The 15,177-nt window shown below is 41.2% G+C and overlaps 1 protein-coding gene across 1 annotated transcript in view; it reads right to left on the bottom strand.

Moving 5' to 3' along the window:
- Positions 1 to 4,660: 4,660 nt before the first annotated feature.
- The window catches only part of haus1 (HAUS augmin-like complex, subunit 1), a 15,499-nt gene continuing 4,982 nt past the window's right edge, over positions 4,661 to 15,177 (bottom strand). Inside the window, exons 3-9 of the mRNA XM_083638262.1 lie at positions 9,895 to 10,030; positions 8,729 to 8,863; positions 7,494 to 7,617; positions 7,089 to 7,154; positions 6,914 to 6,985; positions 4,962 to 5,009; positions 4,661 to 4,864 (exon numbers count right to left, since the gene is read on the bottom strand). Coding sequence (XP_083494388.1) covers positions 4,814 to 4,864; positions 4,962 to 5,009; positions 6,914 to 6,985; positions 7,089 to 7,154; positions 7,494 to 7,617; positions 8,729 to 8,863; positions 9,895 to 10,030 — 632 coding nt within the window. The 3' untranslated portion in view covers positions 4,661 to 4,813. The remainder of the gene's footprint in view (positions 4,865 to 4,961; positions 5,010 to 6,913; positions 6,986 to 7,088; positions 7,155 to 7,493; positions 7,618 to 8,728; positions 8,864 to 9,894; positions 10,031 to 15,177) is intronic.

Here is a 15,177-nt window from a genome sequence, read left to right as displayed (position 1 = left end):
AATACTATAAATGGTGGGAAGTTACTTCCCAAAAGTAATGGATTCCTCCAAAGTTGTCAGAAGAAAGTGTGAAAAATAATGTAGGCCTATCAATTCTAAAACATAATTCTAAGATATTTAACAATTGAAGTCACTCAGATGCTGCTGACTCTCTCTCTCTGTTTATAGTGGTAATTAATGTCTCAGACATGCTTTCAATAATGAAGGCTACTTCCCCTAGATGGTTAATGTCTGATTAACCATCCCATTCATTCATTTCTCTCTCCCACTGCAGCAATGGCTGTTCAGGCTGTTCATAAATATACACGCCCATTCATTCCTGTCCAATCAATGTCTCCCACGCTTCCCTTTCTCTGGCCTGCTGGCCAATCACCTAACTGAAGTTCTATATATCAGTTCCCTCTATTTCAGTGTTGTAAATCTCCTTGTGTGTCTCCCTTCAGTGGCTGACTACTCGCTGTAGCAGTTGCTTCGCCCCACCTCCTCCCCTGAACACCACCAATGTAATGAGTCCTGTAGAATTCCCTATATATGGGGTTATTTATCCTATAAATCACTGTTGTCATCCTCCTCACGTCTCAGAGGAGCATCATCATACCATGGAGTCATACGCCAAATCTAAGTGTTGTTTGTTACATCATTAAAGTTGATTGTACTTTCCTTCTTTTTTTTCACCTTTATTTAACCAGATAAAAGCTTGAGATCAAAGAACTCTTTTTCGAGCAACACCTGGCCAAAAATTGCAGCATAAAAACTAAAAACAACAGACCAATAATAAAAACACAGATGGACAAAACATCAGGATGGACAGTGAACACAAAAGTAGGGAGGGAAATAAAATGGAGCAAGCAGTAGCCAAATTGGGGGGGGGGGGGGGGACAAAAGGGATGAAGGCAGGGGTTATAGGGGATGCCGTTGGAGGGAGGGTCAAGTTGGATTAGCAATTACACACTCCCAAGTCAGCTGTTAAAAAGTCTGTGAGTTGTGCTTTCAAAACGTGCACTGTTACAAGCGACTGAAGCTTCAGAGTTTTTGGAAGTCCATCGCCAGGAAGAGGGAGCAGAGAATGTGAAGACCCTCTTCCCAAACTCAGTGCGAGTTCTGGGGACCGTGGCGGTTAAGATAGTCCTGAGAACGCAGGCTATAAGATACATTCGATGTGGGGGTCAGATGTGAACAGAGATATAAGGCATAACAGACCAATGAAAGCCTTATAGATAAAGATGTAGCAGTGGAAAAGCCTACGAGCAGACAGGGACAGCCAACCTACCTTCTCATATAAAGTACAATGATGAGTAAAGGATCTACTACAGCCTGTAATGAACCTACGGGCACCATGGTAAGTAGCATCCAGCATGTGCAAAGAAGCAGAACAGGCATTCCTATACTATACATCACCATAATCAAGCACTGGCAAAAAAAGTACGTAGCAGCGACAAGCCTCTTTTTAGTATAAAAGGAAAAACATGACTTCTAGCCTCTCATTATTGAAGTGCATTTGGTAGGTGAACTTGAGCGAAGGAAAATAATGACAAAACATGTTGTTAAAGCAACTTTCTTTTTAATTATTGGGCAGTAAAAACAACAATTAAGATAGCATCGATGGTGCCAGTGAGTGTTTCCAGAAAATAAAGACAAAACATTTGGTTAATGACACCTTAAACAGGAAGACAAACCAAACTGTTTAGTGAATGGTAATAAGACAACACTAGGGATGAGGTTAGGACAGACTGAATTAAACAATGTCATCATAGACTGTAGCATGAATGGCTCATCAATCAAAATATGTAAGCACTTCTTCTGGTGCATAATTACAGTATCTCACCTAAATCTCTAAATCTACTGGAATCTACTATAAGAATGAGAAGTGTCTGTGTGTGTGAGCAGAATTCCCACTGGGAGGGGGGGGGGGTCGGGGGTCCAACTCCCATGGGTCCACTAGTGAAAGTAGAATGCAGTGACACACTTTACATAATAATAATAATATTATTAATAATGTCTGCACTGTAGGCCTAGAATAGAGCAACTATTGAATACTGAGTATGTGTCCTAATAATGAGGTGTGTGATAAACAAGATTGTGTGATAAACAAATTAAAGGCTTATTTGGCTTGCCAAATGAAAAACAAAATCCTATCTCCAAACGTGCTTTACTTATTCCACTCTCTCATACTGCATATGGGTGGGAGGTGCAAAAGTCATTTTTTTCATGGTTGACTTGTCGGAAGGTTGTCTGAATGCCTAATGTATATGAAATGGCCCAAATTCAACGTAAGCTTATCTCTCTGTGGGGAAAAATAGCAAGCATGAACTCAGTGTGGAGTTTGAGTCATGAAGATTCCTTTAAGTGGGTGTCTGGGTGGGTACGAGTGCAGTGGTAGATTCTCTGCCTACCAACATGGTTCGAGCCCTGGTCGGATGCCCATACAGCAGGGGGGCTCCCAACTTTTTTTTGGCTCGTGACCCGATTTTGACGTCACAAAAATCGAGGGACCCTAGACATTCAAATTCAGGTACACCGTTGATAATATTGTCAGTGATGTCACATGTATGCTTCTTTTTCTGACTTTAATCTCAAAATTGTGACTTTATTTTCAGAATTCCGCCTTTTTTCTCAGGATCCTGATTTAGTTACAATCTCAAACATTTTCATAAAAAAGTCACTATCTGATAGTGAGCCCATTGACAGTTTGGATCTCACCTGCAATTACCACTCATCGCCATAGGTGTCACCCAAGAGAACAAAATTGAAATTTTAGAGATGATCACTTTCACTTTAAACTCCAAACAAAAAACAAACAAAAAACGCAATTGACCCTAATCATCTTCACTAGTTTTAAATTGTGTGTGGTGTAAAAAAAAATATATATATATATATATTATTTTTTTATTTCAGCTGACCCTACTTACGGTCGCGACCCTAAGGTTGGGAACCACTGCCATACAGGGACAATTGGCCATGTCTGCAGGTGGGAAGCCGGATTAGGGGTATGTGTCTCCACAATGATGCATCATTAAACATTCAATTACTAGCTGATCAGATTGATTCCTGCCTGCTGGATAGTGGGGAACAACAATAGGCTATTTGCATGCAATACCCCTGGTGACCTGAACATGCAGTAGTAGGAATATGGATGGACATGCTTGGTCTGGAGGCTGTGTGTCCCTTCCCTTGTGAAAGGGCATCAAAAGGACACCTGTCTGTCTGTCTGTCTGTCTGTCGCTGTAGCTCTCTCATGTGTGGCAGACAGTGTGTCATCTGCTCAAGGGCAAGAGACTGCAGGGCCTCGAACACGTGATAAACACTCCTGATATACAGGACAGGCAGAGTGAAGGTGAAGGACTGAGGAGCAGCTTTAATGATGGAACAGAGGTGGATTGGTTTAACTGGGGATGAAAGCATGAATCACTGCTATGGTTATTCAATGTTCAGTGGAGGACGTAGAGACAAAGTCAGAGGTGGTCTACATTAGGCGGTCATAAATGTGGTTCTGCATTAAGATGCAACAGGGAAGAATATCAGAGGGAAAGTGTACCGGTAATAGATTTGTGACAAGGGACGCACTTTTTTTTGGTTTAGTGTGGTTTGGAAGTACACAATTTAGAAAGACTGAAATTGAAAACAAACAATTCTGATGGTCTGAGATGCATCTTTAACAGCTGTTACCTCAAGCTTCTTCATCTATAGAGACAGTCCGCATGTCTGGGAACGCCCACAAAATGTTAAACGGCTGGCGCGCGAGTGGGGTAAAACCGCCGATATATCTCATGGGCTGACTCACCAAAAGACGGTGCTGCGGCTCTAAACTACAGGTTTGGGGGTTCTAGAGCAGAACACAAGACGTCTGCTCAGATGTGCGTTTACTGCGGTGGTTAAATCCCCGATCGTGTCTGCCTGGGCTGGGCTATCAGCTAAATTCTAACTTTGCTGAATGGATAGAACGGGGGAATTTACCCCACCCTGACCCCGCCCCCAGCCAGGCTGAGCCAGCTAACCAGCGTCTATAGAGAGCCCCAGGAACGAGTCCGGAAATCATCGATGCTAACAGCCCTGGTTCTTCACAGTTTTCGCCTATGGGAGTTTTGAATGGGTTTTTGGCGCGATGCTTCTAATAATCTCTCTGGGCAACGCTGGCTTAATCAAACGCGAACCAGTGTTTAGTAACATCATCTTCACACATGAAGACCACTTTTATGAGTTTTGAAGCTTTTATGTGCCGTTAAAAGGGTGGCTAGCTAGCAAACGGCTAAATGAGACTACAATGTCGACGCGGATATTATACGTCATCACGAGTGAACGCGGAAATTCTTTCTCTCGCAATCAATGCGTGGACGCCTATGCGACACTGTGTGTAGTTCTGGATTATCTTAGCACAAGCTTTTTACCTCTAGGGCTCGCAGATACGCTTCAAAACTCATGAAAGTGGTCCTCATGTGTGAAGATTATCCCGCTGAACCTTGGTTCGCGTTTGATTAAACTTGCGTTGCCCACAGACATTATTTGAAGCATCGTGCCAAAAACCCATTCAAAAATCCCATAGACAGAAACAGTGAAGAACCAGGAAGTTTGGGACTTCCGCATTCAGCCTACAAAAATACGTCATCCCTGGGGCTCTCTATTGTGGGCGTTCCTAGAGCCTGTATGGGCGTTCCCAGACATGCAGACTGTCTCTATGTCTCATACATCACTTGTGTGTATGCAGCAGTTAGTTTGAGCCTTTTTCATAAGGAGGAAACGTTCATCCTTTGATTATTCTTCAAGCTTTATTTACAGATCAAAACTCCTGAGAGAATGTCTCTTTTTTTTTTCATCTTCACTTCAGCGTGAACGCCACATTCATTTCAATTTGAGAATCAATTGCAGCCTGAAAGTGAACAAAGAAGATAGAATTAAAATAAAACATTTTAACGGTATGGAGCCGCATCTCATCCATCATTGAATCAAACTTTACACACACTCACCAATTCTCTTTTTGCCTCTTCTATTCTCACTTGAGCAAGAGACGGATTCTTTTGTAGGAAGAGGGTGGTAGACACATTCGAAGAAGGCAAAAAACAAACAAACAAAACAAGCATGGTTAAATTTAAATAATATTCACTGACATAATCTAGATTCAAGATTCAAGATTCAAGATTTGTATTGTCACTCCATGGTACAAGTATCACGTGTGAAATTCTTGTGCTGAGGACTCCGTTTACAACATAGTACAAATGTGACAGGGCATATGAGTGCAAAAACAACAAGAGACACAACAAGCAATAAGGCAGTATAGTGATAAGACAAGTCAGAGACAGTGGCATATTCACTGCACATATAGGTGCACATGTCATGTGCATACTTTAGACGTGCTTAAACATTTTAAATTCGGCGTATTTGACATACAGTTGCAAATAGCATATTCCTTATTAAGCATACAATTAAACTCTGCGTTTTAAATTCGGCGTATTTGACATACAGGTGCAAATAGCATATTCCTTATTAAACATACAAACATTAGACATACGTTATGGTAGCAGCTACAGTGCGGTACAGTACGGCTACTACACTATTTGTGTATGTTGTTAAGGAGTTTCGTGGCCTGCGGGAAGAAACTGTTCCTCAAGCGATTTGTGCGTGCCTTTGGAACCCTGTATCTTCTCCCTGAGGGTAACAGGGAGAACAGGCTGTTGTGGGGGTGGTTTGTGTCTTTGATGATCTTCAGCGACCTCCTGAGGCACCGCTGTTTATACAGTTCATGCAGTTCTGGCAACTCACTTCCTGTTGCGTGCTGGGCCGCGCGTCTCACTCTCCGTAGCGCCCTGCGGTCCATGGTGGTACAGTTCCCGTACAAGGTGGTGAAGCAGCCAGTCAGCAGGCTTTCAATGGTGCTTCTGTAGAAGTCCGTAAGGATTTCTGGCCTTAGCCCAAATTTCTTCAGGCGCCTGAGTCCGTGTATTCGCTGTTGGGCCTTTTTGACAACAGTGGCGGGCAAACAATCTAGCAGGCTCATATCAAAATGAAACGCTTTAGCCTACTTCCGACAAGTTTTGAACTATTAGTTTAAAATAAGCTAAAAACAAAAATAAAATATACATAATAACTCATGACATATTAAAATAACTTTTGGGAAGTATATCAAATACAACAGTTGCTTTGCATGTGTGTGTGCGTGTGTGTGTGTGTAGATGTTCAGGTCAGCAGCCTGATATCTGTGTTTAAACTGGCTGGTTCAGAACATGACTTCCAAATGTTGAATTTTTAGAAGTTTATCCTGTTAATCACAAAACGCAAAGCTTCTTTCATAACTCGACAGAATAATAATAATAATAATAATACATCCGGTCGGATTTATATAGCGCTTTTCCAAGTGCTCAAAGACGCTTCACAATACAAAACAATACAATACAATACAAAAATGCTCATGTTGAAAGCACTTTTGGTTAGGGCTCAATGAGACAGACTTTTGGTTAGGGCTCAATGAGACAGACTTTTGGTTAGGGCTCAATGAGAGACTTTTGGTTAGGGCTCAATGAGAGACTTTTGGTTAGGGCTCAATGAAACAGACTTTTGGTTAGGGCTCAATGAGACAGACTTTTGGTTAGGGCTTAATGAGACAGACTTTTGGCTAGGGCTCAATGAGACAGACTTTTGGTTAGGGCTCAATGAGACAGACTTTTGGTTAGGGCTCAATGAGAGACTTTTGGTTAGGGCTCAATGAAACAGACTTTTGGTTAGGGCTCAATGAGACAGACTTTTGGTTAGGGCTCAATGAGACATACTTTTGGTTAGGGCTCAATGAGACAGACTTTTGGCTTATATATATATATATATACACACACACACACACACACACACACACACACACACACACACACAGGTATATATATACTGTATATATATATACTATAATGAACTAAACAAAAAACAAACATACTGTGCTCAAGTCCAAGTAAGGTTCCAGTTTCTTTATCAATGGAATTGTATCCTGCTTCAGCGCAGTGACTTCCTGCAACGACACACAAGAGGAAAATAAGATCACACATTTCAAACCCAGCAAGTATGACTTCCCTTGGTACTCGACCGTGTTGCATCTGAACACCTGCAGTTACCTTGGAGAGATGCACAATAGCCTGGTGGGAGAGAGTCTTCTCCATGTTTCCGGATACAAGCTGATCCTGCAGGATTGACAAAACAGAATCAAACTGTAAAAGCAAGCTCCATACTTCAGTCAAAAATAAACATGGTAACTTGACAGGCTAATGAAATGAGATGCAGGGTAAATGATACATTGAAATGTATCTTGGTTGTAATATGCTTTAATGTATACTTGATAAAAAATAATTTGAATAAAAATAATTTAGAAAGAAAGAAATATATCTGGTAAATAAATTGCTGCGTAAACATGTGTCTGCATGGGAATTGCAGTGTGTACAGAGTTAAAATATGCAATAAGTGTCATTACTGTGCTAATCTGCCCTGAAGACAGGAACGTAGGAAACATTAGACAAACAAACCTCTGCCTTCTTCCTCCTGTAACTGAGCTCTTTAGACTTTGCTGTTACAAAACCCATTCTGAGGAGTCTCTCCTCCGCTGTAGCGCTCTCCACCTGCTGAGCTTTCACTGTTTCCTTGATGTCCCTGGAAATTAACACAAGTTATATTTCAAATATATTGCATTGAATGAATTTGTGAAAATCTTTGGATTTACTTTTTGTACAAGTGTTGACTAGACATACAGTACATGTATGCAACTGGACTAGACATACAGTACATGTATGCAACAGGACTAGACATACAGTACATGTATGCAACAGGACTAGACATACAGTACATGTATGCAACAGGACTAGACATACAGTACCATACAGTACATGTATGCAACAGGACTAGACATACAGTACATGTATGCAACAGGACTAGACATACAGTACATGTATGCAACATGACTAGACATACAGTACATGTATGCAACAGGACTAGACATACAGTACATGTATGCAACAGGACTAGACATACAGTACATGTATGCAACAGGACTAGACATACAGTACATGTATGCAACAGGACTAGACATACAGTACATGTATGCAACAGGACTAGACATACAGTACATGTATACAACAGGACTAGACATACAGTACATGTATGCAACAGACTACACATACAGTACATGTATGCAACAGACTACACATACAGTACATGTATGCAACAGGACTAGACATACAGTACATGTATGCAACAGGACTAGACATACAGTACATGTATGCAACAGACTAGACATACAGTACATGTATGCAACAGGACTAGACATACAGTACATGTATGCAACATGACTAGACATACAGTACATGTATGCAACAGGACTAGACATACAGTACATGTATGCAACATGACTAGACATACAGTACATGTATGCAACAGGACTAGACATACAGTACATGTATGCAACATGACTAGACATACAGTACATGTATACAACAGGACTAGACATACAGTACATGTATGCAACATGACTAGACATACAGTACATGTATGCAACAGGACTAGACATACAGTACATGTATGCAACAGGACTAGACATACAGTACATGTATGCAACATGACTAGACATACAGTACATGTATGCAACAGGACTAGACATACAGTACATGTATGCAACAGGACTAGACATACAGTACGTATGTATGCAACAGGGCAGGAATGTGTGATATCAACATGCCACAGTCATCCTCCACAGCCGGCGTCTTACTCTTGTAAGTTCTTTCTCAGGACCAGAGTGGCACCAAGTATCTTCCTGAGGGCCTTCAGCTCCCTGCCAAGTCTCCGGTCTGACTTCTCCACGTCCAGAAGTTCATTGGTCAAGTTATTCACTGCTGGAATAAAGCTGCACAAGACAGAACATCCAACCATCAGTGTTGGCACCGTTTTTCTGTGGCAGCCAAATGCTAGGAACTTTTACCGACTGCCACCAGGGGAACTACTGACAAGAGAACAGAAAAGGACAGACTGTGGGGATGGGATGATACATTTATCTCACAATGTAATTTGATAGGGTTCACAATTTTACTAAACCACAATACAATGTAATCAATAAAAGTTCAATCATAAAGTATGACAGAATTATGTTATTTCTAAATGACAAATCTTTCGAGCAATAGTATTGGCTTGTTAGAATGTAAACCCATTTTAAAAAGTGCAAATCATATGACATATATCAATGAAGAGCTTGTGAAATTGTGATGGGCAAGCTGTTTCAAATGCTATTACTGAGGCAGAATAAAATGGAGCTAATATTAGGATCCATATTTTTCTGCCCGACGATACATAAGAATTTTGATTATCATCTCATCCTGCCACATAGCAATAGAGAGCCAAAGTGAATGTCACTTCCTGCCTTTCTCCCTGTACCAGCGTCAGAAAAAATACAATGGTGGAGAAAGGAGACAGACGTTACTGTTTTGATCCTGTTTGAATTGTGCCACGGGGTACACATGTTAAATGTTGTCAATTTAAAAGATAACTGTGCATGTCAAGAAAGTCGCAGTTTGTGGTAGAACTGTGGCACTATAGGTTATAAATCAGAAAAGACTACGCACAACCAGTCGCATAAGTGACATCTCTCCCGCCAGTCCATTGTTGTTGATGGTGTGACGTATATTGTGCGACACGAGGATCTAGTCGATTGACAAAACTAAACCTAAAATGTTTCAGTTTCAGGACAAACTGCGACTTTCTTGACACGCGTAGTTATCTTTTAAATTGACAACATTTAACATGTGTACTCCCGTGGCACAATTCAAACGGGATCAAAAAAGTAACGTCTGTCTCCGTTCACCACTGTTGTATTTTTTCTGACGCTGGTACAGGGAGAAAGGCAGGAAGTGACGTTCACTTTGGCTCTCTATGTCAACGTACCTGCTCAGTGATGTGTCTCTGATTCCCAGCACCATGGCGCTGTCCACTAAAGCAGACAAGTAGTCTGCAGCATGCTTTGACAAGCTGGCCCAGGACAGACCCACTCCTTGTAGAATAACATCCTGGAGATGAGCACCTAGACAACAGAAACATATTGTCACCTAGTAGGGCATTCACAGACTAGTCGACTAGTCTACTAGTCGACTAGTAAAACCACTAGTCGACACTGTGCTTAGTAGTCGACTAGTCGTTTTTTTTTAAATCTTTAACTCATTGAGTGCCAGCCACTTTTGGAAAACGGATGCTCTCAGTGCCAGAGTTTCAGAGCGTTTTCAGTGATTTCCCGAGGCCCACAGAATATTGTGTGATATTACTATGTAAACACCAAACATGCCCAAAGAACGATGAGACTCTGTTCTATCATCAGCAAAAAAAAGTTTATTGATATCATTTTCCGTTCTTTAGTTATGAGCCGGAGAAGATAGGTTGATTTCACCAAAAAGAGACGTGTCAAACTAGAAGCTGAGATAATTAGCCTTTTGTGAAATGAAGCATTTCAAGCACATGACTGACTCTGAAGCTAATATTTTCTGATGTGACACCTCAAAAATAATTTCCTTCAATAAAACAGTGAAAACAAAGGAATTTTGTTTGGCAAAATAATAGTTTTTAGCTGCAACCAGCAGCGCTGGCCCCTGCGTGCGCTGCTGGTTGCAGCTTCTTGCTGGTCTTGATTTACTGCTGGTGGGCATCAGATATTCTAGCTTGTGTTTGCCAATCCTGTCCTGCTGTCTGAGTCTGTCTGGGTCGGTGTTGTATGCTGCCCTGCTGCGTGCCCCCCCCCCCCCTCAACTGCAAACCCCTCCTCCGTGGGTGTGTCTCTGGTGGCTCTGGTGGCTCTCTGCTGAGTTTGCTCTTTTTTTTGCGCTTTTTTACAGCGTTCCGCGTGTATTTGTCACCGGCTCCCATCGCTTCCAGTTGAGAATAATAACAACTCCACAACTAATCATGCGGATGGGCTATCGCAGCGGACACGGAGGGGCTCAACTGTGGCAGCAGATTGGCTGCTGCAGGCACAGCTAACGTTATGCTTCATGCATATTGATGCATACCGATGCGATTTCCGTTTCCCCATGACTTCTTCTCTCTTTTTTCCTCGCCTTTCTCTAATCTGGAGAGCACTGTCGCCACCTAATGGGTCCGTAAAATAGCTTTTACACATTCAACATCCACCATACTTTCACAGGAGATGGATCAGGCTTTGATCCACGTCCCACCGTCAAAAAACGCAATTGACGACAATCGTCGTCATTGGCACTCTACGTTAGTATTTGAATTGACGACGATTGTCGTCATTGGCACTCAATGAGTTAAGAAAGAACATGAGGTATTTACACGACATACATGGACTATCATATCCCATATCCCCCACAAAGAACATCAAAACACAACAAAACAAAACAAGAAAACTGCATAAGATACACAATAATCCAAGAACAAACAAGACTATTGGACAAACAACCAAACAAAAACAATGCATTAAAAGTAAATACATAGATCTTGCCCTGTTGGCAGCTAGGAAATGCATAGCTTTAAATTGGAAAGCATCCAAGCTGTAGTTCACTGGTGGAATGAACTCTCAAGCTACCATACGTTGGATAACATTTACTACAAGAGCAAAGGCAAATTCTTAGACATCCCCAAAATATGGCAACCACATACAGAGTTTGCCTTTAAGAACTTTTTACCCCAGTGTCATTAGGCTTATCAGGATAGGAGCTGAATGCATTGTTTTTGTTTGGTTGGTTGTCCAATAGTCTTGTTTGTTCTTGGATTATTGTGTATATTATGCAGTTTTCTTGTTTTGTTTTGATGTTCTTTGTGGGGGATATGGGATATGGGATATGATAGTCCATGTATGTCATGTAAATACCTCATGTTCTTTCTTAAAGATTAAAGAACTAAAAAAAAACGGAAAACGGAGAAAAAAAACACGAAAAAAAAAACACGACTAGTCGACTACATTTAGGGACGACTAGTCGACTAGTAAAATTCACTAGTCGTGAATGCCCTAGATAGATTTAACAACACTGCATTTTTTTTTTTCAAGCTCTGGTGTGAGTAAATGGACAATACAGTTGTAGCAGCTGCATTTTCCTGGTGACGGTCCCTCATCTGGAAGGCAGTTTGAGATATCTACTTCCCACTCATTTTAGGATGTTGGTGAAACTGAATTTTTTAACTTGAATTGCATAAAATCATATTCACTTATGTGAATGCTGGAATCAAGTTTTCAGGTAAAGATGTGTACATTGTGTCTGAAATGTCATTTTGAAATAGATTTTCCACTTCTTCCAAGGCTATTAATATATTTAAAGTCCCTGGAAACCAAAATCCACAAAAACGTTCTAACTATGTTATTTAGGGTCTTGTGTTAGTAATTGTGTGCCTCCGAAATTATTATACATTACTTTCAACCCAAAGCCTTAAAATCGACACTTTTCTACAAGATTCTACAAGTAGGAGTGGGCTATACAGAGGTCAAAAACACTTTTTTGGTCAATTTTATTAGGTCTCAGTTTTTTTTTATTCCATTCGACCTATCTCAACATGAAATTACAAAAATTTTGGGCTGGGGTCCAAGAAAAAAGTGTGCAGGGCACAAATCCAAGATCACCAGCGTTTTCCCTGAAAAATCAAATTTTTAGCCATAACTTTGTCATTTCTGGCTCTTTTTACTTGGTTTTGGTGTCTAACCCTATGTTTTGGGGGTCAAGCAATCTATTTATGCATCTAGAAATAGTTACAAACCATCAGATGTTGAGTTAATACCTTTTTTGACAAAATTTACCTCCTTTTTCACCTTACCATATTTCACTATTATGTTGAATTTCAGGGGCATTGCTTAAAACATAACAGTTTTCTCCTAGAGAAGTCCCAGGCTCCTCAAACTGCCACAGGCACAATCTGCTGCCCAATAGTATCCTGGATGTCATCAGTGCCAGGTGGTCGCTGCCAAATTTAATCTCCGGTACCAACGCGCATCAGGTGATGCACACGGAAGGTTCCGTCCCCATTATCATCAAGGTAAAACCCAATATACCATCTTTTGATGCCTCTCATCCCAAATGACAGCAAGTGATTGGTTGGGCTGGAACATAAGTTCTTACTGAGTGATCCCCTCTGCCTTTTTGGCTCCTCCTCCTCACAAGGAAATGCCACCGCTTCCTCAGCTTGGTAATCATCCCAGAGGAGCACAATTAGGATCTCGATCATCTCTCTCTCTCTGATAACTCTCTGGTATTGGATCTCTTGCCTCAAGTAAGCCTTCAGCTCAGGTGACTGACTTCTTAAGGACAAGTGCCTTCACTTCAGTGAGTAGTGACAGATGTAACAGGCCCTCCATGTTCTTTGCACTTCACAAGAAGTTTTCAACAAAATCATCTTTTGCAGGTTCTCTCTCAACCTCAGTTTCTTCTTCTCTTTCTGTTTGTTACTCCATGTCACCTCCATTGCATCTAGGTGTTTAAGGACAGCTGTGGTTGACCGCTCAACTTCACTGCCATGTCTATCTGTTAGCATAAAGGTCATCTTTGATCCCCTTCGCCTTGAACATCCTATTTGAGTGTTGGGCTGACTGGGAAGCAAGATATCCACACTTGGCCAAGTACCTCTCTGCATTCAGGTTGTTTGTGGGCAGGTTTTTCCATTGGTCTGCAGTCAGTTTATAGAGAGGAGTTGCTCATGCAGCATCAGGATCAACATCCTAATACTCATGTTTGCACTGCAATTCTGCTCCTTTCGCGGCCTGGACACATCTCTCCAAGAAGGTGATCGAGATCACTTTGTGGAGCATTGTCTTCCATTTTTACATGTATCCACTCTACATGATAACTAAGGCTCTCAGCTGTCAGCAAGGTCACTGCAGAGCTTAGGAAGCATGTTAACCAGCAAATCCTGGCTTGCTATCTCAACGCAGTTGAGGAAGGGCATTGTCACCCTGTACGTAAAATTAGCAAGTGCTTTAAATCCTGCTATTATGAAGTCATTCTCAAGGTAAATGTTGCATGCTCAAACAAGAAGATTATTTAGCAGTGTCTCAAGTAACTGTTTGATGTAGGGAATGCAATCATAGACTGCACCTGCCTGGTATCAAAGTCTAGTAAAACGTCTCTCTTTGTAGAGGCTAAATGACTTGTGTACCCCAGCTTCCTCTAGAATCAAGTCAAATTGTTCTTCTAGGGATGTTGTCTTCCCATCTCCCTCATGTGATTACAGTAATGTTGACTTATGACAGCGGATGGCCTATTTCACAATCAAATTCACCATACAGTATTTTGTGGTGAAATAACAGTTAAATGTTGTGAGATGTTGGTAATAATTAGCAGTGTAGGGTTGCTATTAATATTATTATAGTATGTCAAATTCAATCTGTTGTCTAACTGTTTTTTTTTTTTTATAATTTACCAATAAATATTAGGTCTACGGGCATGGTTCAAAATTGAGGTAAAGAAGGGTCAATTTGATACAAAATATGTATAAACTCAACATCTGATGGTTTGTGACTACTTCTAGATGCATAAATAGATTGCTTGACCCCCAAAACATAGGGTTAGACACCACAACCAAGTAAAAATACCCCAAAATGACAAAGTTATGGCTAAAAATTCGATTTTTCAGGGAAAACGGTGGTCATCTTGGATTTGTGCCCTGCACACTTTTTTCTTGGACCTGAAGCCGAAAATTTTGTCATTTCATGTTGAGATAGGGCAAATGGAATACAAAAAAACTGAGACCTAAGCAAAACTACAAATGACCCATTTATAGCCCACTCCTACTACAAGGTACTTCCTCATTGAAGAGAGCAGTGCGCGAGGTGCTAAAATGCAGGAGCTTATGACGTCATAAGCTCTATATAACCTTTGTACACGCGCGCAACCCGCCCTATGGCTCATTTCCACCACATTTTACTGCCCTGCACAGCTCGTCACCACTCGGCTCTAATCGTTTCAGCTCGATGGACGTTTTGCTTCCACCGCGGATCATCTGCCCCCACCGACCCCCGCCCACAGCTGGTCGTCATAGCGACCGCATATCTGTCCTTCGCTTATAGCCGAAGTAGGCTATAACATAACATTACAATTAAATCCATCCACAGAACTTTTAAACTGTTTATGAAATACTGGTGCCTCTAAATGACCTACAGTGTACATGGGCGAATGTGACAATCGACCAGGAGAATGGATATCACTTTGTAGTTAGTCAAACTCACAGGCATGCGCT

Source organism: Poromitra crassiceps, assembly GCF_964638095.1.
Source record: "Poromitra crassiceps genome assembly, chromosome: 1".
In the NCBI taxonomy this organism is placed as follows: Eukaryota; Metazoa; Chordata; class Actinopteri; order Beryciformes; family Melamphaidae; genus Poromitra; species Poromitra crassiceps.
This window is presented reverse-complemented; position numbering and strand designations above follow the sequence as displayed.